The 26,133-nt window shown below is 37.2% G+C and overlaps 1 protein-coding gene across 13 annotated transcripts in view; it reads left to right on the forward strand.

Annotated features, from left to right (window-relative positions):
- The window catches only part of ATXN2 (ataxin 2), a 135,871-nt gene that overhangs the window by 84,184 nt on the left and 25,554 nt on the right, over positions 1 to 26,133 (forward strand). For 10 of the 13 annotated variants that reach the window (XR_009005102.1, XR_009005103.1, XR_009005104.1 and 7 more), the window contains 7 exons: positions 303 to 500; positions 900 to 1,007; positions 1,284 to 1,354; positions 6,609 to 6,910; positions 7,953 to 8,016; positions 8,641 to 8,793; positions 9,182 to 9,248. Coding sequence is in view for 10 of the 13 variants with exons in the window: in XM_057527111.1 (XP_057383094.1) it covers positions 303 to 500; positions 900 to 1,007; positions 1,284 to 1,354; positions 6,609 to 6,910; positions 7,953 to 8,016; positions 8,641 to 8,793; positions 9,182 to 9,248 (963 nt within the window). In the remaining 3 variants the exon portion in view is untranslated. The remainder of the gene's footprint in view (positions 1 to 302; positions 501 to 899; positions 1,008 to 1,283; positions 1,355 to 6,608; positions 6,911 to 7,952; positions 8,017 to 8,640; positions 8,794 to 9,181; positions 9,249 to 26,133) is intronic. The other 3 variants (XM_057527110.1, XM_057527115.1, XM_057527117.1) reach the window with 2 other exon arrangements.

Below are 26,133 nucleotides of genomic sequence, written 5' to 3' on the forward strand. Positions count from 1 at the left end.
GCCTTAGAAATCCAGTTTCTAAATTCATTTAAAATACTTTGTTTTAGAATTAATATAATTAGTTAGGAGGGAAAACTACTGTTGGACATAGGTATTAGTAATTGCTTTCATTCTTCAGATATTTGTATTGTCCATCATCACTGCTATTCCTGAGACTTTGAAAAAGAAAACAGGGTGATGGGATAAAAAGTAATTGGGGAGGAGGTCAGATAGAACTATTTTACCTAGATCTTCAGAAAAGCCTTTTTGAAGAAGTGACATTGAACTGAGAACATAATGGGTAACTTTTCTCTTTCTTGTAGTTCCAAGATTATCCCCTAAAACTCACAGACCCAGGTCTCCCAGACAGAATAGTATTGGAAATACTCCTAGTGGGCCAGTTCTTGCTTCTCCCCAAGCTGGTATTATTCCAGCTGAAGCTGTTGCTATGCCTGTACCAGCTGCATCTCCTACGCCTGCCAGTCCTGCATCCAACAGAGCTGTAACCCCATCTCTTGAGGGTATGTAAGAAAGGGCTTCCAGATCCACAATGACATTTGTGAAGTTGAGTGTTAGAGGTTTAAAAGTTTATGAAAACTGGCTATGTTGTTTTATTCATAGGTATGTATCAATATTTGAGGGTACATTTAAAATTTTATGTAAATGAAGTTAGTTGTTTAAGTAATGCTACTAATTTCATATGTTATTCTTGAATGTGTGTTGTTAAGGTAGTTTACATTCCTGGGTAGTAAATGTCAATATAAATAAAATTATTAGTGTTTCATATGTCTGCAAAATTGGAAAGCCTCTGTTTAAATGTTCTTTTCCAAAAACATAGGATCAAATTTGTTGAATATTTTCCCCTTTTACTTCTATAGCTCCTATCTAACTTTGAGTTTTTGTAAAATATTATTTTCTAGCTAAAGATTCCAGGCTTCAAGATCAGAGGCAGAACTCTTCTGCAGGGAATAAAGAAAATACGAAGCCCAATGAGACATCACCTAGCTTCTCAAAAGCTGAAAGTAAAGGTTAGAGCTTTAAAAAGTCTTTGGGTATAACTGTAGAGATAAGAAGGAATATGTCTTACTCTCATGCCCAATACAGAGTATTTTTGGTCAGTACTTTTTCTTAGGATTGTGCATATTTAAATGCATAATTTAACATGTCAAAATCTATAATTAACATATTGAAATTTTTATTATTTTGATAATAGAGTTTATTTTCATTTCTAACATCCCATCCTAAAAGAATTTTAAATTAAAGATTAGAAATAAATCTGGATCTAACACTTCTTAATTTTACAGGTATATCACCAATTGTTTCTGAACATAGAAAGCAGATTGATGATTTAAAGAAATTTAAGAATGACTTTAGGGTAAGTATCGTATTGACTAATGAATTAGAATTTAAAAAAATTTTTTTTAAGCATTACTAAAAATTCTTATATCATCCATTTACAAAAATGCATTATAAAAAAAAATGCATTATATATACACCCAGAAAAATCAAACCATGTGTGTAGAAAGCTAAACATCTTTTTCTTTTTTTTTTTCCTTTTTAATTTATTTATTTTTTGGCTGCGTTGGGTCTTCGTTGCTGCAGGCGGGCTTTCTCTAATTGCTGGGAGCAGGGACTCCTCTTCGTTGAGGTGCGCGGGCTTCTCTCATTGCAGTGGCTTCTCTTGTTGCAGAGCACAGGCTCTAGGTGCGTGGTCTTCAGTAGTTGTGGCACGTGGGCTCAGTCGTTGTGGCTCGCGGTCTTTATAGCGGAAGCTCAGTGTTCTTTATCCATTCGTCTGTCGATGGACACTTAGATAGATTGCTTCCATGTTGTGGCTATTGTAAATAGTGCCGCTGTGAACGTTGGGATGCACGTATCTTTTCAAATTAGAGTTTTTGTCTTTTCCAGATATATGCCCAGGAGTGGGATTGCTGGATCATGTGGTAGCTCTAGTTTTAGTTTTTTAAGGAACCTCCATACTGTTGTTCTTAGTGGCTGCGCCAATTTATATTTTGAGTAATTTTATTATTTTTTTTTAAATAAATTTATTTATTTATATATTTTTTTGGCTGCATTGGATCTTCGTTGCTGCGTGCAGGGTTTCTCTAGTTGCGGTGAGCGGGGGCTACCCTTCATTACGGTGCGCGGGCTTCTCATTGTGGTGGCTTCTCTTGAGGCGGAGCACAGGCTCTAGGCACGCGGGCTTCAGTAGTTGTGGTGCACGGGCATAGTTGCTCTGCGGCATGTGGGATCTTCCCAGACCCGGGCTTGAACCCGTGTCCCCTGCATTGGCAGGCGGATTCTTAACCACTGTGCCACCAGGGAAGTCCCAATGATCTAGGTTTAAATCTTGCCCTCTGTACAACATTGAGGCATGTTGTCTGCATCTCCCAAGCCAAAATGGGATAATTGTAGAACCTACTTCATCGTGTTCTTGTGAAAATTAATGAGATACTGCCTGTAAAGTGTTTAATATAGTTCTTGACACATAGTATATACTCACTAAATATTAATTTTTATTACCAAAATATAGATGAACCAAAGTTGTACCGGCAATCACAGGTTTCTTTTTCTCTGAGTCACATAAGAATTTTAGTTTTCCCATAAAAATGTCCATTCTACCCAAAGCAATCTATGGATTCAGTGCAATCCTATCAAAATTCCAATGGCTTTTTTCACAGAAATAACGCGAACAATCCTAAAATTTGTATGGAACCACAAAAGGCCTGAATAGCCAAAGCAGTCTTGAGAAAGAACAAAGCTGGAGGTATCACGCTCTCTGATTTCAAACTGTATTTCAAAGATAAGGTAATCTAAACAGTATGCTGTTGGCATAAAAACAGAAACAGATCAATGAAACAACAGAGAGCCCAGAAATAAACTCATGCATATACAGTCAATTAATTTATGACAGAAGAGCCAAGAATATACTATGGGGAAGGGACAGTCTCTTTAATAAGTGGTGTTGGGAAAACTGAACAGCCACATTCAAAAGAATGAAACTGCACCACTGTCTCTCTTTTTTTTTTTTTTAATTATTTATTTTTTGGCTGCGTTTGATCTTCGTTGCTGCGAGCAGCCTTTTTCTAGTTGCGGTGAGCGGGGGCTACTCTTGTTGTGGTGCGTGGGCTTCTTATTGCGGTGGCTTCTCTTGTTGCGGAGCATGGGCTCTAGGCATGCGGGCTTCAATAGTTGTGGCTCACGGGCTCTAGAGCACAGACTCAGTAGTTGTGGTGTGTGGGTTTAGTTGCTCCGTGGCATGTGGGATCTTCCCGGGCCAGGGCTTGAACCCATGTCCCCTGCACTGACAGACAGATTTTTAACCACTGTGCCACCAGGGAAGTCCTGCACCACTGCCTTATACCATACACAAAAATCAACTCAAAATGGATTAAAGATGTGACAGTAGGATCTGAAACCATAAAATTCCTAGAAGAAAACATAGGCAGCGAGCTCCTTGACGTTGGCCTTAGCAGTGATTTTCTTATTTGACAATAGAAACAAAGGCAACAAAAACAAAAATAAACAGCTGGGACTACGTCAGATTAAAAGTCTTCTGCACAGCAAAGGAAGCCATCAACAAAGTTAAAGGGAACTACCAAATGGGGAAAGTATTTGTAAGTCATATATCTTATGAGTTAATATCCAAAATGTATAAAGAACTCATACAACTTAAATAGCAAAAATACAATCTGATTTTAAAATGAGCACAGGATCTAAATAGACATTTTTTCCAAAGAAGATGTAAAGATGGCCGACGGGTCCATGAAAAGGTCCTCACTAATTATTAAGGAAATTATTAAGGAGATGTAATTATTAAGGAAGTTATTAAGGAAACGTAAATCAAAACCACAATGAGGGGACTTCGCTGATGGTCCAGTGGTTAAGAGTCTGCCTTCCAATGCAGGGGATGTGGGTTTAATCCCTGGTCAGGGAACTGAGATCCCATATGATGCGGGGCAACGAAGCCTGTGCACCACAAATAGAGAGAAGCCTGCCCGCTATAACAAAGAGCCCACGTGTCACAACTAAGACCCGATGCAGCCAAATAAATAAATAAATAAACAAATATTTTAACAAAAAACCACAGTGAGGAATCTCACACCTGTTAGAATGGCTATTCTCAAAAATACAAAACAAGAAATAACAAGTCCTGGCCAGGATGTGGAGAAAAGGGAACCTCTGTGCACTATTGGTGGATAAATTGGTGCAGCCACTATGGAAAACAGTATGAAGGTTCCTCAAAAAATTAAAAATAGAACTATCATATGATCCAGCAGTTCCACTTCTGGGTATTTATCCAAAGGAAACGAAAACACTAACTCGCAAGATATCTGCATGTATATGCGCACACACAATGGAATTACTCTTCAGCCATAAAAAAAGAGTAATTGCCATTTTTGACAACATGGGTGGCCCTTGAGGGCATTATGCTAAGTGGAATAAGTCAGAGAAGTTCAAATATTGTATGATCTCACTTATTTGTGGAATCTTAAAAAAAAGAAAAGAAAACAAAACCCAAACTCATCAGTACTGATTGGTGGTTGGCAGAGGCAGTGGGTGCAGCAAAATGAGTGAAGGTGGTCAAAAGGCACAAACTTCCAGTTATAAATAAGTCATGGGGAAATAACGTACTGCATGGTGACTGTAGTCAGTAATACTGTATGGTATATTTGAAAGTTGCTAAGAGAGTAGGTCTACATAGTTCCCACCATAAGAAAAAAATTTTTAACTGTGTGGTGTAATGGCTGTTAACTAGACATTGTGATCATTTTGCAATACATACGTATATTGAATCACAATGTTGTACACCTGCAACTAATACGATGTTATATGTGAATTATTTCTCAATAAAAGGAAACAGTGGTTCAATTTTGAAAAAATAAAAAGAAGAATAATCTCAGTTTTCTTTTATGTTTAGTATATTGCAGATAGGAAATACAGAAGAATGTTCAAAAGCATGAATTGTGCCTTATTTTCGTCATTTATAAGATTGCGCTAATAGTATGTACATCAAATAGGGCTGTTATAATGACTGAATGATGAGTTTGTAAATAGTTTAGAACAGTGTCCAACGCGTAGTGAGTACTATAGGTATGTTTGCCATTATATGAATAACAACATCAAAAGCCTTATTTTTGCCTCGCTCAAGGACCCTTGTGACAAATATTTAAAGTTTTACGCAGTACACAGTTGGTCCGTTACGCATATAGCCTCTACTAAACATTAAGTACCTATATTGTGACTTAAACTCCCACTGTGTCCAAATGTTGCTTTCACCTTCTGCCATCAACTACTTGGAGACTTTATATTGGTGATGCAGTGAAGCTTGAGAAGCCCCTGAGATGTGTGGTGCTGCTTGCCAGGATACCAAGGGCTCCAGTAGTGAGACTTTGACAGTGGTCTGCCTTTCCTGAGGCTGAAGAAGTAGTTTGTCTCTCTAGTCTTGCAGCCCCTTCTGCTGTACAATTGCTCTTCAGCTTATTCTCACTGCCTAGGGCTGCTGCTTGGATTTATTCTCATTTCCACCATGGCTCCTTCTACTTGCTGCCCTTTTCTTCTCTTTTTCTTGTCATTTCCTTCAGCTGTTCCTGTTTTCTTTCTTCTGTGGAGTAGGGCATCTTAAATCATCATCAGACAGTAGTAGCATTGACTGTTTCTGTTCTGCAAACTTAAAAACCCCATCACTTATTTTACTAACGTTTTTGTCTTCTGCTCTTCTTGTTGGTGCTTCTGTTTTGTGGTTTCCTTTATGGGTTACAAGGTCTAACTGACGTACATGTCTAGCCAGGTCTCCCTCTGAATGCACCTACTTCAGACTCCAACTCACCACTTCTCAAGGTCAAGCCCAGGTCTTAGTCCAGCCGCCATAATGGTCTCTCTACACTCTTACTTGGCTTCCTGCAGTTCATTTTCCACAAAGCTGCTGTGCCCATCTTTGTGAACTATTAATCTTCTCAGTCTGTACCTGCTTAAAATTCTTCAGTGACTTCTTCTTATGCTGAGAACTAAAAGTTAGAGTTCTTAACATAGCTTTCAAGTTCCTTTATCATCTCATTCCTCCTGGGTGAATTTGTCATTTCTTGACTCATCTTGTGCCCACCAGTACTTTTCTGTTCCACAGCGGGGCCATCTTCTCCCTTTCCTATGGGTCTTTAAACATGCTGTTTCTTGTACTTAGACTGTTAGTGCCTTTTCCAAACTCCCCCGCAAACCCCCAATATCTTTCACACTTTAGACTAGATGACATTTCCATTGAGAAGCCTTCTCTTTCCGTGAGTTGCTTTTCCCCGTGAGATCCTATAGCATTTACCCCAGTTTGTCAAGTGTCTAATCTCATCCAGATGGAAAGCTTTGGGAGGATAGGAACTATTTCATATTTCCATTCCTAGCACACACAATTTCTGACACATGGTATGTACTCAATAAATATTTAACTTTTCAGGCTAGGACATTTGAGTGCTTAGATGACTGTAGTTGTGTTGTATAGACATTTTGTTATTGTTGCCTTATAATGAAAACATTACTCGTAAAGTACGAAAAAAGCCTTATTCAGTTTGTGCTTGTGGAAAAACATTGATTACTAGAGTTATTTAAAATATTTAAGTATAATTATTTCCTTTATTTAGTTACAGCCAAGTTCTACTTCTGAATCTATGGATCAGCTGCTAAACAAAAATAGAGAGGGAGAAAAATCAAGAGATTTGATCAAAGACAAAATTGAACCAAATGCTAAGGATTCTTTCATTGAAAGTAGCAGCAACTGCACCAGTGGCAGCAGCAAGCCGAGCAGTCCCAGCATTTCCCCTTCAATCCTCAGTAACACAGAGCACAAGAGGGGACCTGAGGTCACATCCCAAGGGGTTCAGACTTCCAGTCCAGGATGTAAACAAGAGAAAGATGATAAAGAGGAGAAGAAAGACGCAGCTGAGTGAGTAAACCTGGAATTTAGCACGACTGTTATTTACTTAACTTTTCCTTAAGGTGTCCAGAGCCTTCCAACTCAAGAATCTATCTAGAGTTTTAGACTGCTTTATAAGTAGCTCTCAACTTACAAAAAATTGGTCTAAACAAATGACATCTTAAGTCAATTAGGTCATTGCACCCTATACTCTTCTTCCCTCCTCCACCGTTTTTCCACCCTGTGGCAAAAAAACCCTATGCATAAATTAAGAATGGCTTATTTATAAATGTACAGGGAGTTGAAAAATCTCTGGCTTTGGGACTGATATCCCCTGTATGCTAGTCAGTACCCACCTCCTGGCTGTGCTACTCGACTAAGAACTTCCACTGCCAAGAAGAGAGAGAAGTCTCTGGTGCCCCTACTTGGAATTCAACGTGTTTTCCCTCAAAAAAAAAAAATTTTAGTTAATAGTTAGATTTGTTAAGATAGAATTAATTCTGCACATCCAATATATTATCAGTTAAATGGGCTTTTGTGGGCTAGTCTTGGAACCTAACTACACCACCATTGATTTATTTGTTCTGGGTTCCGTACAACCCAGTTACAGATGAACTATTGGAATGCAAATGTTGATAAGTCAAGGAGCACTTATTCTTAATTTGAGGCAAAAATTTTTTATTAGAATCATGATTTTTCCCAAGATATTTCACATAGGAAACAATTTATCACATAAAAAATACTGCATGCTAGAGAATTGGTATATTAAGGATTGCTTTTACGGATATTTTATAAGGGGCTACTGTCTTTTCAGTTCAAGTTTTGTTGATTGCTTTTGAGAAAAGCATTCGTATTACACTTTTTAAAAAATTTGTCCTTTTTTGGCTAGTAATTATCAAAATAAGGGGTGGGGATTATGTATATGTGTGTTTTAATGAAGAGAATTAGTGATCTTCTAGTGAGAATTGTTTAAATGTTTAGCAATTTAAAAAAAACTGTCAGGTATAAAAGACTTTACAGTAGCATAAGTTCCATGCAGATTTCACTGGGCTTTATTTTTTTTCCGGTTTAGGCAAGTGAGGAAATCAACGTTGAATCCCAATGCGAAGGAGTTCAACCCGCGTTCCTTTTCTCAGGTACGTTTTTCTCTCTCTCTTTGGAATAATCTAGCCTCTTAAAAAAAAAATTATTAGTAGTAATATTCCCTTTCCCATACCTGCCATCTAAATTCAGTTATAGTATTCTGAAACAACTTTTAGTTTAAGTTCTTTTTTCTTCTGTAGTCATTAATGCGTATTTTTGAGCCACAGGAAAAAATGCTAGTTTTGTCATCAGTTAGATGTGGTCTGGGGCAAAGTTTTTAATCTTTCTGACTCAGAATTTGAAGATGGTTGGCCAGTGAGGCTCTCAGGTTCACAGATGTACAGTTATTATTCTACTGACTTTGTAAGATGATGTGTTTATTTTTTAATTTTTAAAAAGTATCCAGTTCCTTAAAAATCACCACTGCTATTTTTAATAGCATTGTTGATTAATTGGTAACAGTAATCAACCAATAATACTTGGTAATTGGTAACATAACCAAGTATTTTTTTTCTTTTATTTGAAACATGTGGAAGTTTATTTTCTGTGAGATATTTTCATTAAGAGGTACTACTAATCAACAGTGAGTAAAACTGAGAAAGATGGGGGGAATCAGTCCTCAAATTGCAGTAATGGTTAACTTTTCACCTTAAGGTAGTTGATTTTTGTTTTTGTAGCCAAAGCCTTCTACCACCCCAACTTCGCCTCGTCCTCAAGCACAACCTAGCCCATCTATGGTGGGTCATCAGCAGCCAACTCCAGTTTATACTCAACCTGTTTGTTTTGCACCAAATATGATGTATCCAGTCCCAGTGAGCCCAGGAGTGCAAGTAAGTCATAGAATTTGGTGTTCATTTACCCTCTCTAAGTTATTTGTATTTGACACCAAGCACTCTGTAGGTATGCAGTGATTTGAGGCAGTGATGGTATAACAGAGGTATTTAAAAAGTGGAAGCTTGCAGTGTGGTGTGTTGTTAGTATAAGGACCTAAATCTGAGAATGTTTCTGGTAAGAAAGATGATTTAGATTTACTGTAGTTTGGGGTTTGTCCTTTTAGCTGTGGGTGTGATTTTATTTTTTAATGACTCATAAAGAATCAGGAAACCTCAGAGCTAGCTCTCTAGCAATATGCAACTAAGAGAGAGTGGTAAAATACATTCTTAATATCTTGAGAGCCTAATCTTCAGTTTTTGTTTTTGTTTTTTTTATTCCCTTAAGCCTTTATATCCTATACCTATGACGCCCATGCCTGTCAATCAAGCCAAGACATATAGAGCAGGTAAAGGTGAGAATAATCCTGCCTGTATTTGCTTGTAGTCTGCATGCTGCATGAATTAAATAACTCAATTTATAACGAATAAATATTTGTGGTTCAGTTTTGACTTTCAGTGAAGCTGTTCATTGACTTCTGGTGCTCAACGTTACATCAGGTGTTTAGATGCATTTTTATGAACAAAAACAGGAGGAGAAAATACCCATCAGTTGTGAATTTCAGGATCCTCTTCACAAAAAATAATTTAATTTTGAAGTTTTCAATGTTAAATTTGGAAAGAGGGTTCGCTACATTAATTAACTAGTTGCTGACGTTCTTGTTTTATATAATATATGATTTTTTTCCCCAAAATTCAGAATTTCTTTTTGAGCAGAGATGGCTCACTTCAGAAACCATCAAAATGCTATTAGAGGAATGTTTCCTCATCTTTAAAATGAGAGTGTTGTATAATCTAGTATTCTCTGTGTAGAAGAGCCTTCATAGAAAAAAAACACATATTTATCTTAAAAGGAAATTTCTTAACGTTGAATAATGCTAAAGGGTTCCCCTCTTTTACCATTTAGGTAATTGAGAGCAATTATTTGCTATAATTTTATTGAGACTAGAAAGTTGAATGGTTTATATAGTAAAGTCATTTCTCAGTGCCCAATTATTACCCCCATCACGCAAATTTCACTTCTTTTTTTCTTTTCCATTATAGTTTATTGCAAGGTATTGACTGTAGTTCCCTGTGTTGTCTGTCTCTTTCATATATGATAGTTTGTATCGGCTAGTCCCAGGTGCCTCATGTGTCCCCACCGCGTTCCCCTTTGGTGACCATTTTGTTTTCTGTGTCTGTGAGTCTGTTTGTTTTGTAAATAAGTTCGTTTATATCATATTTTAGACTCATATACGTGATATCGTATGATATTTGTCTTTCTCTGCCTGACTTCCTTCACTATTGGTATGATAATCTCTGGGTTCATCCATGTTGCTGCAAATGGCATTATTTCATTCTTTTTTATGGCTGAGTAATATTCCATTGCGTATATACCACATCTTCTTTATCCATTCATCTGTTGATGGACATTTAAATTTAAGTTGCTTCTGGGACTTCCCTCGCGGTCCAGTGGTTAAGACTCTGCGCTTCCAATGCAGGGGGCGCAGGTTCAGTCCCTGGTCAGGGAACTAAGATCCCACAAGCTGTATGGCACAGCCAAAAAAAAAAAAAGTATATCCTTTATCTTTCCTTAGAACACTGGAACCTATTGGAAGAACTCTACCTTAGATCATTTGAAGTTATCTAGTTATAGGGTTAATCTTATTCTGAGGACCTGCCATTTCATTTCTACATACTTCGTGTGTATCATATATAAAAGTATGGATATTTTTGTTAGATAGCCAGAGTCTGTTATCACACTTTATAAAAATAAACAGTAATTCCTTTTTATCATCTAATAACCATCATAATCAGATTACCCTGACTGAGCCAAGAATATATTTTTACAGTCCGTTTGTTTTGAATATGGATCAAAATAAGATCTTCACATTATTATTATTTTTTTTTAATGAGATTCTTGTCTGCTTACATTCTTTTTTTTTAAAATTTATGTATGTATGTATGTATGGCTGTGTTGGGTCTTCGTTTCTGTGCGAGGGCTTTCTCTAGCTGTGGCAAGCGAGGGCCACTCTTCATCGAGGTGCGCGGGCCTCTCACTATCGCGGCCTCTCGTTAAAGAGCACAAGCTCCAGACGCGCAGGCTCAGCAATTATGGCTCACAGGCCGAGCTGCTCCGTGGCATGTGGGATCCTCCCAGACCAGGGCTCGAACCCGTGTCCCCTGCACTGGCAGGCAGACTCTCAACCACTGCACCACCAGGGAAGCCCAAGATCTTCACATTATTATATTTGTTACATGTCTTTGTAGTTCCCCTGCTGTTTTTACCCCTGCTGTTGCTTTGTGACAGAAACCAAATATTATGTAGCATGTCCTGTATTCTAGATTTGTCTCTTTACTTCTTGTGATGTCATTGTTTACATTCAGGTTTAACTTTTTTACGGGAAGAGATAAGAATACTTGATAGATATTTGTGAGTACTCTATATTGGATCATTCGAGAGCTGTACAATATCTGGTCCTACTTTGAGTTATGGTAAGATTTATTAAGGGCTCAGGTGGTGATAGCCTGATCCTCCCCTCCCCAATCGTAAAGTTTTCTATTAGTCTTTCATCTAATTCATTAATGATTGATACTTAGCATCATCTTTTCATTGGGCTGTGGTTCTCAAAGTTTAGTGTACATTAGAATCACTTAGAGAGTTTGTTAAAAACACCAATTGCTTGGCCCCATCCCCAGAATTTCTAATTCAGTAGGTTTGGGGCATAGCCTGAGAATTTACTTTTCTAGTGCAATTTATAAAAAAACCAATTCCCTAGTGATCCTGCTGGTATAGGGCCATACTTTGGAAATCACTGTAATTAGGAGTTTGAAAACAGCGATTTCTGAATTTCTAGTATTTCTTCTCCGTTTATTAGCTAGAATCATTCTGTAAGGGACTGTTCTTTTTAACGAGGGCTGTTTGGGTATCCTGAAATAGTTTGTACAGGAAAGTTATGAATACATGGATTTTCATATAATTTTATATATTCATTGTATTTCAGTCAATTATTTTTTTTTTGCTGCTCCCATTGTCCCATCTTGGATTGATGGTAATCCCTTCAAGTTGGCTCCTGTGTCCTTTGGGTACTACTCATTTGTCTCTAATAGCTTCCTTTCTGCTACAAATACGATGTCTCAGGCTAATCTTCTAACTCTAGACCTGGATCAGTAATCCTCCAAGCAACCCTCATTCTCTTTGCTGGGAAATAGTATTTAGAAACCATTTTCTGGTCATTGGATATATTCGTTGCTATTGAGTTAATAATATCTGTCTTTGAACAAATTACCACAAAGCTTAGCTGCCTAAAACAACAAACATATATTATTTCACTTAGTTTCTGAGGGTCAGGAATCCAGGAGCTACTTAGCTAGGTGGTTCTGCCTTAGAGTCTCTTAAGAAGTTGCAGCCAAGATGTTGGCTAGAAAAGTGGTTATCTGAACTGGGGCTGGTGGATCTGCTTCCAGATTCAGAGCTGTTGGCAGGATAGTTCTGGTCATAACATGGCAGCTGGCTTCTCCCACAGTGAGTATTCAGAGAGAAACTGACCTAAATGGAAGCTACAGTTTGTTTAACAATCTAACCTTGGAAGTGACGTATCTTAACTTCTGTCATTTGCTGTATAGATCAAGCAGAGCAAATCTGGTGCATGTGGGAGGGGACTGCATAAGGGTGTGAATACCAGGTGGTGGGGTCATTGGGGGCCATCTTAGAGGCTGGCTTATTTACATTTTCCTATAATGTGTATTAGATGTTTCCAAACTATTTGTTGTCTAACTCCTGGACTACAGAATAAAATTTAAGGTTTCTTTAGTATCTATTTCACTAAGAATTCTTTAAGTGCCAATTTTCAGAGTCAGGAGTTGCTACCCTTGTTACTTCCAAAATACCGTTTTCTATAGTCACTGAGTTATGTCCACAGTTTGACACATAGGTAGGTTAACCTGATTGAGTTCATTATCATTTGTAAGGATAGTTTTTTTATTAATTTTATTTCTTGTGTGTGAAATATATATTTTCAAAGTGGAAATTACATAAAAAGATTATTCAGAGAAGTCTTGCTTTCATCCCAGTCTCTTCATTTGTCCTTTCCTCATCACTTCCATCCCAGATGTGGATCATCCCTTCCATCACCAGCAGGTGATCATTTAAAGTTACTTTCTATGTATCCTTGCAGTGTCTATTTTTGCAAGTATACATTTGTTTCTTTGCAAATAATATGTTCTATTTTTTTTAAATGGTTCTATTTAGATATATAGTTGACCTTTGAACAACCCAGGGGTTAGGGACACTGACCCTCTGTGCAGTCAAAAACTGAATATAATTTATAGTTAGTCCTCCATGTCCACAGTTCTAGATCAACCAACAGTGTATCGTTTAGTGCTGTAGTACTTACTGTTGAAAAAAATCTGCGTATAAGTGACCCACACAGTTCAAACTTCTATTGTTGAAGGGTCAACTGTAATTCGAATGCCATAAAATTCATCCCTTTGAAGTATACAGTTCAGTGGGTTTTAAGATATTCTCAGAGTTGCCCAATCATCACCACAGTCAATTTTAAAACATTTTCATCACTCCAAAAAGAAACCTCATACCTTTTAGTAATTGTTCCCCTCCCACCCCATGTGCATATACACTCATACCGTAGACATGCTAATCTACCTTCTTTTCTCTGTAGATTTGCCTATTCTGGATATTTCATATGAATGAAATCATATTGAATGCAGTCTTTGTGACTGGGTTCTTTCACTTAGCATAATGTTTTCAAAGTTCATCCATGTTGGAGCATATATCAGTACTTCATTCCTTTTTATGGATGAATAATATTCCATTGTATAGATACCACATTTTATTTATCCATTCATCAGTTGATGCTTCTTTGGGTTGTTCCCACTTTTGACTATTGTGAAATAATGCTGAACATTAGTGTACAGTTTTTGTGTGGACTTATGTTTTCATTTCTCTTGGAGTGGAATTAGTGTTGAAACTGCCACACTGTTTTCCAGAGTGGCTGCACCATTTTTTATTCCTACCAGTAGTGTACAAGGGTCCCAATTTCTCCACATCCTCACCAGCACTTGTTGTCTGTTATAATCCTAGTGCTTATAAAATAGTATTTCATTATGGTTTTGATTTGTATTTCCCTAGTGACTGATGATGTTGAACATCTTTTCATGTGTTCATTGACCATTTGCATATCTTCTCTGGAGAAATGTTTATTCACATATTTGACCTAGTTTTTAATTAAGTTATTTGTCTCTTAATCACTGAGTTGTAAGAGTTCTTTATATAGTCTGTATACAAATCTTTTATCAGATACAGGATTTACAGGTATTTTCTCCATTTTATGGGTTGTCTTTTTTACTTGCTTGATGGTGTCCTTTGCAGCACAGAAGTTTTTAAATTTTGATGGAACTTCGATTTATTTGTATTTTTGTTGTTGCTTTTGCTTTTGGTATCATACTAAGAAACCATTTCCTGACTCAAGGTCACAAAGATATACTGTGATTTCTTCGAAGAGTTTTATAGTTCAGCTTTAACATTTAGGTTGTGATACATTCTGAGGTAATTTTTGTGTATAGCATGAGGATGGGGTCCACATTCATTCTTTTGCATGTGGATATCCAGTTATCCCAGCACCATTGGTTGAAAAGACTGTTCTTTCCTCATTAAATTGTCATGACATCCTTGTCGACATTTATTTTTCTTCCCTCATACACAAAACGAAGCACACTATATGTACTGTTCTGCACCCATGAGTTTTTTTGTTTGAAGACATCATATTCCTAGAAGTTACTATATATCACTGTATCAAGATTTTCCTTATACTTTTTTTAATTGAGTTATCTTACTGAGTTGTAGGAGTATGGGTTAATGCAATTCCTTTTTCTGTATTTCAAACATTTTCTTGTAGTCTGTGGCTTATTTATTCATTTTGGAGTCCATTTGATCAATTTTTCTTCTATAGTTGTGTTTTTGTTTCCTATATTTGCATACTCCAAGGTTGCAAAGATTTTCTCCTGTGGTTGTTTTTTTCCTAGAAGTGTTATGATTTTCTGCTGTGATTTACCTTTTGATTTTTTGGTTTATGGTTTTTAAGATTTTTGCCCACTCATGTGTAGTAAAAGAATTCATATGCTTTCTAGAATTTATATAACTTCCTCTTTTTTACATTTAAATTTCTGATTGATTTAGAAATTACCTTATACACAGTGTAAGGTATGAATCCAGTTTATCTTGTTCCAAATGGCTATCCAAAATTTTTAACCAGTTTTATTGTTCTGTAATTTACATACAACAAAATGTCTTTCTTTGAAGTGTATATTTTGATGAAAACTCTACTCCAATGCCACCCACTCCAGGCAACTACTGATCTACTTTCTCTTACTGTAGATTAGATTTGACTTTTCTAGATATTTTTTATTTAGTAAATGGAATCGTGTATTGTATTTTTTGCGTCTGGCTTAAACAACATAATAATTTGAGAATATTTCATATTATCATCTATATCCATTTATTCCTTTTTATTGCTGAAGAGCATTCCATTTTTATGATTATACCACAGTTTACCCATTACCAGTTGATGGGTATTTGGATTATTTTCTGTTTCTGGCTGTTCTGAATAAAACTGTTAAGAACATTTTTGTACAGGTGTTTGTGTGAACATTTGCTTTCATTTCTCTTGGTTAAATATCTAGAACTAGAATTTTTGAGTTGTATGGTAAATGCAATTTTAAATTAATAAGAAACTGGTAAATTGTTTTCCAAAGTGATTGTGTCATTTTACATTTCAACTGATCAGCCATGTATGAGAGTTACAATTGCTTTGCATCCTTGCCAACAATTTTCTGGCTTACTTATTTATTTATTTATCTGGTTGCACCAGGTCTTAGTTGTGGCAGGTGGGCTCCTTAGTTGCAGCTTGTGGGCTGGGCTCCTTAGTTGTGGCTCACCAGTTCCTTAGTTGCGGCATGCGGGCTCCTTAGTTGTGGCATGTGAACTCCTAGTCGGGCATGCATGTGGGATCTAGTTCCCTGACCAGGGATCGAACCCAGGCCGTCTGCATTGGGAGCATGGAGTCCTATCCACTGCACCACCAGGGAAGTCCCTTGTCTGTCTTTTTAATTTTAGCCCATCTGATGAGTGTGTTACGCTACCTCACTGTGGTTTTAATATGCATTTCTTTAATGATTACTGATTGTGAACATCTTTTCATGTGTTTATTGGCTGTCTTCTTTTGCAAAGTGTCTGTTCAAATCTTTTTCCTTTATTTACTTTTGGTTTGTTTTCTTACTATTAATTGTAACCGTTATTTATATATTCTGGATACAAATCCTTTATCAGGTATAGGTATTATGAATATTTTCAAAGAGCCTGTGTTGTTTATTTTGATGAAGTCCCATTTATCATGTTTTTCTCTTACGATTCATGCTTTGTTATAACCAAGAAGCCTTTGCCTGCCCCAGGTTGTGAATATTTTTATGTTTCTTCCAGAAGTTTAATACAAGTTTTAGCTTTTACAATTAGGTGTATGATCGACCCGAAGTTAGTTTTTGTGCAGGGCATGCAATTCGTTGTTTTTTTTTTTTTTTTCCCCATGTATATATATCCAGTTTTCCCAACACCAGCCTCTGTTTTGCTGTTAAATTATCTTGGCATCTTCATAGAATTCAGTTGTCTGTATATGTGTGATCTATTTCTGAACTATTTTGTTGTGTTAATCTGTGTATCCTCATGCCAGTACTCGCTTTTTGATCATTGTTACTTTATAATAAATCTTAGAATCAGTTCATGGAAGTCCTCCAGTTTTAGTCGTCTTTGTTAAAATTGTTTTAGCTATTCTAGGTTCTTTACATTTCCAAATAAACTGTAGAATCAGCTTGGAATTATCTGTGTCTGTATCTGAAGATCAGTTTGTGGGGGACTTGACCCCCTTTAACAATATTTAATTTTCCAATCCACAAGCATGTTGTATTTCTCCATTTATTTAAGTGTTCAATTTCACCAGTATTTTGTAGTTTTCATTGTATAAGTTTTGCATTTGTTTACTTAAATTTATCACTTAGTATTTCATATTTTTTATGGCGTTGTAAATTTTTCAGCATTTGTTTACCTAGTATATAGTGATACACTAGATTTTTTACTATCAACCTTGTGTCTTGCCACTTTGCTAAACCCATCTATTGTTTCTAATAGCTTCTTTTTAGACTTACTTAGACTTTTCTATGTACACAATCATAATCCAGTCAGTATATCTGTCTTTTTTTTACCGTACTGCACTGGCTGGGTCTTCTAATACATTACTTACTGAATAGAAGGGATGCATTCCTTACCATGCCCCTGATCTTAGGGGTGAAACAGTATCTTTCACCCTTTGGTATAGTGTTAGTTGTGGTTTCAATTCATAACTTGCTGAGGATGTTTTTTGTTTTGTTTTGTTTTTTAGTGATGAATGGTTATTGAATTGTCTCAAATACTTCAGCATCTCTTATGCTGATCATATGGTTTTTCTGATTTGCTGTGTTATTTTGAAGAATTACATTGATTTTTTTTAATTGAACACCTCAGTGGCTTTTTTTTTTTTTAATACATTTATTTATTTGTGGCTGCATTGGGTCTTCGTTGCTGCGCGTAGGCTTTCTCTAGTTGCAGCGAGCGGGGGTTTCTCTTCATTGCGGTGCATGAGCTTCTGGTTGCGGTGGCTTCTCATGTTGCAGAGCATGGGCTCTAGGCACGCAGGCTTCAGTAGTTGTGGCATGCGGGCTCAGTAGTTGTGGCTCGCAGGCTCTGGAGCGCAGGCTCAGTAGTTGTGGCACATGGGCTTAGTTGCTCCATGGCATGTGGGATCTTCCCGGACCAGGGCTTAAGCCCCGTGTCCTCTGCATTGGCAGCGGATTCTTAACCACTGCACCACCAGGGAAGTCCGATTGATTTTTGAATATCGAACCAGCTTTGCATTCCTGGCACCCCATTTATACACTTAGTCATGGTGTATTATCTTTATATGTTTTCCTGGATATGACTTGATAGTATTTTATTAAAGAGGTTTTTGTCTGTGTTCATGGTGGATGTTGGTCTGTAGTTTGCTTTGCTTTGTAATGTCTTTGTAGGATCTTGATACCAAGTTAATGCTGGCCATCTCATCTAATTTACCAGATTTAATGGCATAAAGTTGTTCATAATATTCCTTTATCTTTTTAATGTCTTTAGGATCTGTAGTGATGCTCTGTCTTTCACTTCTGGTATTGATAATTTATGTCTTTTCCCCCTTTTTTATTGATCAGTCTTGTTAGAGACTTATTGACCTTTTCAAAGGCCAGCTTCTATTGGCTTGGCCAAAAAAGTTCCTTCGGTTTTTAAGTAAAAATAAGACACAGGGAATTCCCTGGTGGCCCAGTGGTTGAGAATCTGCCTGTGCAGGGGACAGGGGTTAGATCCCTGGTCCAGGAAGATCCCACATACCGTGGAGCAACTAGGCCCATGCGCCACAACTACTGAGCCTGCGCTCTAGAGCCCGTGCTCCGCAACAAGAGAAGCCACCACAATGAGAAGCCCACGCACCACAACAGAGAGTAGCCCCCGCTCACTGCAACTAGAGAAAGCCAGCACGCAGCAACTAGGACCCAACACAGCCAAAAATAAATAAAATAAAATAAATAAATTTATTTATTTTAAAAAAAGACACATTTTTCATTTTCACCAAGAACTTTATTTGAACAACATATTCACCATTTTGTTCCACTGCCTTCTGCCATTTTTCAGGCAACTTCATAATTCCAACTTCCCAAAACTTTTTACCTTTTTGAGCAAAGAACTGTACCAGGTGCCTTTTACAGTCTTTGAGGGAATTGAATTTTTTTTCCATTAAGAGAACTTTGTAAAGACCGAAATAAATGGAAGTCCGAAGGTGCAGTGTCTGATGAATACAACAGATAAATCAGAACTTCCCAGCCAAGCTGAAACAATTTTTGCCTGGTCATCAAAGAAACATGTGGTCTTGCGTTATCCAGATGGAAGATTACGCTTTTTCTGTTGACTAATTCCAGACGCTTTTTGTCGAGTGCTGCTTTCAGTTGGTCTAATTGAGAGTAGTACTTGTTGGAATTAATCGTTTAGTTTTCCAGAAGGAGCTCATAATAGAGGACTCCCTTCCAATCCCACCCTTTACACAACATCACCTTCTTTGGATGAAGACTGGCCTTTGGTGTAGTTGGTGGTGGTTCATTTTGTTTGCCCAACGATCTCTTCCATTCCACATTATTGTACAGTATCTACTTTTCATTGCCCATCACAATTTGTTTTAAAAGCAGAACGTTTTCATTACGTTCAAGTAGAGAATCGCATGTGGAAATACAGTCAAGGAGGTTTTTTTCGCCTAACCTATATGAAACCCAAGCATTAAAGCGATTCACATAACCAAGCTGGTGCAAATGATTTTCATCACTTGATTTGGACATTTTGAGTGTATCGGCTATCTCCCACATGGTAGAATGTTGATTGTTCTCAATTAATGTCTTGATTTGATCGCTATCAACCTCAACTGGTCTACCCGACCGTGGAGCATCATCCAGCAAGAAATCTCCAGCACAAAACTTCGCAAATCACTTTTGACACGTTCAATCAGTCATAGCACCTTCTCCGTACACTACACAAATCTTTTTTTGCATTTCAGTTGCGTTTTTACCTTTCTTGAAGTAATAAAGCATAGTATGCTGAAAATGTTGCTTTTTTTCTTCCATCTTCAATATTAAAATGACTACACAAAAATTCACCAATTTTGATAAGTTGTTTTAAAAATGCATGCTGATGTGACAGCTGCCACAATACAATCTAACAAAATTGTTTCGAGTGAAGTTATAGGCAGCTAAGTGCTACTAGAGCCATTGTACAGAACAAAACCAAAGAAACTTTTTGGCCAACCCAATACTTTCATTGATTTTTCTCTTTATCATTTCCTTTCTTTGTTTTCTTTGGATTTAATTTTCTGTTCCTTTTCTAGTTTCTTAAGGCAGTTGCTTAGATCATTGATTTTTAAACTTTCTTTATTAGAATAGAAGCATTTAAAGCTATACATGTCTAATCATTGCTTTAGCTACATCGCTAAAACTTGATGTGTTTTATTTTCATATTTCATTCAAAATATTCTCTGTCTTATGATTTCTTCTTTGACCAGTGGGTTATTTAATAGTGTTTTGTTTTGTTTTATTTTTTAACATCTTTATTGGAGTATAATTGCTTTACATTGTTCTGTTAGTTGCTGCTGTATAACAAAGTGAATCAGCTATATGTATACATATATCCCCATATCCCCTCCCTCTTGCGTCTCCCTCCCACCCTCCCTATCCCACCCTTCTAGGTGGTCACAAAGCACCGAGCTGATCTCCCTGTGCTACGCGGCTGCTTTCCACTAGCTAGCTATTTTACATTTGGTAGTGTATATATGTCAGTGCCACTCTCTCACTTCATCCCAGCTTACCCTTCCCCCTCCCCGTGTCCTTAAGTCCACTCTCTACGTTTGTGTCTTTATTACTGTCCTGCCCTTAGTTTCATCAGAACCTTTTTTTTGTTCGATTCCATATATATGTGATAGCATATGGTATTTGTTTTTCTCTTTCTGTCTGACTTCACTCTGTATGACAGACTCTAGGTCCATCCACCTCACTACAGATAACTCAGTTTCATTTCTTTTTATGGCTGAGTAATATTACATTGTATATATGTGCCACATCTTTATCCATTCATCTGTTGATGGACACTTAGGTTGCTTCCATGTCCTGGCTATTGTAAATAGTGCTGCAGTGAACATTGTGGTACATGACTCTTTTTGAATTATGGTTTTCTCAGGGTATATGCCCAGTAGTGGGATTGCTGGGTCACATGGTAGTTCTATTTTTAGTTTTTTAAGGAACCTCCATACTGTTCTCCATAGTGGCTGTATCAATTTACATGCCCATCAACAGTGCAAGAGGGTTCCCTTTTCTCCACACCCTCTCCAGCATTTATTGTTTGTAGATTTTTTGATGATGGCCATTCTGACTGGTGATACCTCATTGTAGTTTTGATTTGCATTTCTCTAATGATTAGTGATGTTGAGCATCCTTTCACATGTTTGTTGGAAATCTGTGTATCTTCTTTGGAGAAATGTCTTCTGCCCATGTTTGGATTGGGTTGTTTGTCTTTTTGATATTGAGCTGCATGAGCTGTTTGTATATTTTGGAGATTAATCCTTTGTCAGTTGCTTCTTTTGCAAATATTTTCTCCCATTCTGAGGGTTGTCTTTTTGTCTTGTTTATGGTTTCCTTTGCTGTGCAAAAGCTTTGAAGTTTCATTATGTCCCATTTGTTTTTTTTTTGTTGTTGTTTTTATTTCCATTTCTCTAGGAGGTGGGTCAAAAAGGATCTTGCTATGATTTATGTCATAGAGTGTTCTGCCTATGTTTTCCTCTAAGAGTTTTATAGTGTTTGGCCTTACATTTAGGTCTTTAATCCAGTTTGAGTTTATTTTTGTGTATGGTGTTAGGGAGTGTTCTAATTTCATTCTTTTACATGTAGCTGTCCAGTTTTCCCAGCACCACTTATTGAAGAGGCTGTCTTTTCTCCATTGTATATTCTTGCCTCCTTTATCAAAGATAAGGTGACCATATGTGCATGGGTTTATCTCTGGGCATTCTATCCCGTTCCATTGGTCTATATTTCTGTTTTTGTGCCAGTACCATATTGTCTTGATTACTGTACCTTTGTAGTATAGTCTGAAGTCAGGGAGTCTGATTCCACCAGCTCCGTTTTTTTCCCTCAAGACTGCTTTGGCCAGTTCCTTGGATGCCCCTCCTCTCAGCTCTCCATGCCTCTCTCCATGGTCTTTCCTCTTCCTGACATTTCTCCATCCACCAACAATTGCTCTCAGGTCCTATCCACCTACTCACTGGAGTACTTATGTGCCTCGCCCTTCGGAAATGTAATATTTGTTGAGTGAATGAATAAATGTTTCAAGAATTTTACCTCTTTAAAATTTGGTTCTATCATTGCTATCCCTAGAAAGATCTCCCATCTTACCCTGGTAGACTTAGTGCTCCCACCTTTTGCTTCCATAGTAACCTCTGTGTTCCTTGTGGTAGGTTGTTTCAAACTCACTTTAACTTACTTTATTTATCTCTCTTTCTCTACCACGGACTGTGAGTTCCTTGAGGACAGGGATGGTGACTTGGTTTTCTGTGCAACCCCAAAGTCAGGCATAGGATAAGTCTTAAACAAACGTTTGTTGAAATAAAATGGGATGAACCAAAAAAAAAAAAGACTGCTTTGGCTATTTGGGATCTTTTGTGTCTCCATATAAATTTTAAGATTTTTTGTTCTAGTTCTAAAAAAAATGCCACTGGTAATTTGATAGGGATTGCATTGAATTTGTAGATTGCTTTGGGTAGTATTGTCATTTTCACAATATTGATTCTTCCAATCCAAGAACATGGTATATCTCTCCATCTGTCTGTGTCATCTTTGATTTCTTTCATCAGTGTCTTATAGTTTTCTGAGTACAGGTCTTTTGTCTCCTTAGGAATGTTTATTCCTAGGTATTTTATTCTTTTTGTTGCAGTGCTAAATGGAATTGTTTCCTTAATTTCTCGTTCAGATTTTTTGTCATTAGTGTATAGGAATGCAAGAGATTTCTGTGCATTAATTTTGTATCCTGCTACTTTACCAGATTCATTGATTAGCTCTGGTAGTTTTCTGGTAGCATCTTTAGGATTCTCTATGTATAGTATCATGTCATCTGCAAACAGTGACAGTTTTACTTCTCCTTTTCTGGTTTGGATTCTTTTTATTTCTTTTTCTTCTCTGATTGCTGTGGCTAAAACTTCCAAAACTATGTTGAGTAACAGTGGCAACCTTGTCTTGTTCCTGATCTTACTGGAAATGGTTTCAGTTTTTCACCATTGAGAACGATGTTGGCTGTGGGTTTGTCATATATGGCCTTTATTATGTTGTGGTAGTAGTGTGTGTTTAATTTCCAAATATTTGGGTATTTCCGTTTTTTATTTTTCATTCCATTATGATCAGAGAATAGACTGATATGAAATGCCATTTTCATCATATATTAAGTGTCCATGTGTAGTTAAATCTATATCTGGATTTTCTCTTCCATTCTGTTAAACTATCTATCTGTTAAGACTACTTTCCCATCCATCCACTCACAACATTGATTTTTTTCCCCCCTCAGGTTTTCTTGACTTTTTTCTTTCTTGTTTATTTTTCCATATGAACTTGATATTCAGGTTGACTACTAAAAAAAAATCAGTTGGCTTTTAAGAATGTTTTTATTCCTGAAAATTTCAAACATATACAAATAAGCAGTTAGACTAGTACAGTAGTGTAAAAGTACTCATCGGTCAGCTTTAATAGTTAGAAACTCATGGCCAGGACTTCCCTGGTGGCGCAGTGGTTAAGAATCCGCCTGCCAATGCAGGGGACACGGGTTCGAGCCCTGGTCCGGGAAGATCCCACATGCCGCGGAGCAACTAAGCCTGTGTGCCACAACTACTGAGCCTGCGCTCTAGAGCCCACGAACCACAGCTACTGAGCCTGTGTGCTGCAACTACTGAAGCCCCTGAGCCTAGAGCCCGTGCTCCGCAATAAGAGAAGCCACCGCAGTGAGAAGCCTGCCCACTGCAACGAAGAGTAGCCCCCCCTCGCTGCAACCAGAGAAAGCCCGCGCGCAGCAACGAAGACCCAATGCAGCCAAAAAGAAAATAAATAAATAAATTTATTTAAAAAAAAGAAAGAAAGAAACTCATGGCCAATTTTGTTTCATCTACAGGACCTCTCTCCTGTCAGATTGTTTTGAAGCATATCCCGGATACACCATTTTATTTGTAAATACTTTATTTTAAAATTCTTAAAGATAAGGGGTCTTATAAAAACAAACATAAAACATTACAATACCGTTATCACACCAAAAAGACTTAACAGTAATTCCCTTATATTCTCAAATTTCTGTGGCTATTTTTTAAAAATATATTTTTTTACAGTTAATTAGTTCCAGTTAGGATCCGAATGAGATTTACAAATTGCATTTGTTTATCATGTTTAAGTCATTTTTTAAAAATTGTTTTATGTTGTGGTAAATTTTTATTACGGCAGTTTTAAAGATGGGTTTTGTTCATTCATACCCTCACAGAGTTGTGGACTCTTTCTTTTTTTAAACCATAGTTAAGATACCATTTTTCACACCTAAAAAAATTAGCAGTTATTTCTTCCTATCAGATGTGTAGAGCACAAGTTTTTCTTACTGTCTTATGAATTTTTCTTAATAGTTGGCTTGTTGAGCCACAATCCAGAATCCGCACTTTTCATTTGATTGGTTACTCTCTCTTATAGGTTTCTCCTTAGTTTTTTCCCTTTCTATCTTATTTAAATCTAATTTGTTTTGTCCTATATTCTTTCCCACCATCTGAATTTAATGGATTGTGTCCCTGTGATATTGTTTAAAGTGTTCCTCTGTCCCCTGTAATCCTTGTGAACTGATTGTAGATAAGAAAGATTAGTTTGTATTTTTTAAAACTTAACCTGGGGGCTTCCCTGGTGGCGCAGTGGTTGAGAATCTGCCTGCTAATGCAGGGGACACGGGTTCGAGCCCTGGTCTGGGAAGATCCCACATGCCGCGGAGCGGCTGGGCCCGTGAGCCACAATTACTGAGCCTGCGTGTCTGGAGCCTGTGCTCCGCAACAAGAGAGGCCACGATAGTGAGAGGCCCGCGCACCGTGATGAAGAGTGGCCCCCGCTTGCCACAACTAGAGAAAGCCCTAGCACAGAAACGAAGACCCAACATAGCAATCAATCAATCAATTAATCAATAAAAAATAAATCTTTAAAATAAATTAAAAAAAAAAAAACTTAACCTGGATTATTTCATAGATGATGTGTGTACTTTTATTAGGAGTCAGTGTCTTACCTCTGTCTTTTTTTTTTTTTTTTCTGGATAGTAGGAGTAACTTGGCTGCCTTATCTATCCAGGATAACTTTTCATACCAGCTCTTCTCTGTTTTAGCAGCACTGACAATCACTGTCTAGCGCTAGATTCATTATTTTATTAAGGATTGCAAAATGGCATTCTCATTCTGTCATCTCTTTTTCAATTATTAGCTGGACTATTTCTATAAAGAAAAACTTTACCTTGTCGAACTATTTGGTTACCGTGAGGTACAGTTTGTGAAAGAAAGGCAGCTAAACTGCCCATCATTTCAAGGCAGTTCTCAAAATAATGAGTTGGTTTCCTATTGTCCCTAAAGGTTGACCAGTGAGGGTTTGTTGTTGTTGTTGTTGTTGTTGTTCTATTAGTATGAACTCCTGGGTTTTAATATTCAGTTTGCCAATTGGCGTTTTCATTAGAACCACATTAAGTTTATAAATATATAATTTAGAAATTAACTTAGAGGAGAATTGCTATCTTTATATTGTCTTCCTATCCACGAACAAATGATGCCTTTCTGCTTGTTTAAATCTGCTTCTCTACCTTCAGTAGTTGTTTTGTTTGTTTGTTTGTTTCTTTTTTTATTTATTTGTTTTTATTTTTGGCTGTGTTGGGTCTTCATTGCCGTGCACAGGCTTCTCATTGTCGTGGCTTCTCTTGCTGTGGAGCACAGACTCTAGGCACATGGGCTTCAGTAGTTGTGGCACGTGGGCTCAGTAGTTGTGGCGCACGGGCTTAGTTGCTCCACGGCATGTGGGATCTTCCCGGACCAGGGCTTGAACCCATGTTCCCTGCATTGGCAAGTGGATTCTTAACCACTGTGCCACCAAGGAAGCCCCTTCAGTAGTATTTTTAAGTTTCTCTTAAAGGTTTTATGTGTTTCTTCAGTTTTTGCCTTAGGTATTTTCTTTTTTTATTGTTAATGTAAAGTGGGTTCATCTTTTCCATTGCATCTTCTATGTATATGAAGGCTATTTGCCATCTTTATGTTTGTTAATCTTATATCCTGCTGCTTTACTCTTCAAATAACAGGGAAAATTAAGGACTTGCTTCTGAAATGCAGTCATAGATCATATAAGGCATATCTTTCCTTCATGATAGTAGTGCCTTTTTGCACAAAACCACCTCTTTGTCTTCTTGGTGCGTAATGCAGTGTTATCATTTTTGCGTCCTGTGAGAAAAATTGAGTTGTATTTGAAGATATGCTGAAGTCAGGAACATTTTGGGACAGATATTCTTTGTGTGTGGGGTTAGACTGGGGTGGGGTCTGTGCATTATAGGATGTTTATTAGCATCTC

This window comes from Balaenoptera acutorostrata, chromosome 13, assembly GCF_949987535.1.
Source record: "Balaenoptera acutorostrata chromosome 13, mBalAcu1.1, whole genome shotgun sequence".
NCBI classification, from domain to species: Eukaryota; Metazoa; Chordata; class Mammalia; order Artiodactyla; family Balaenopteridae; genus Balaenoptera; species Balaenoptera acutorostrata.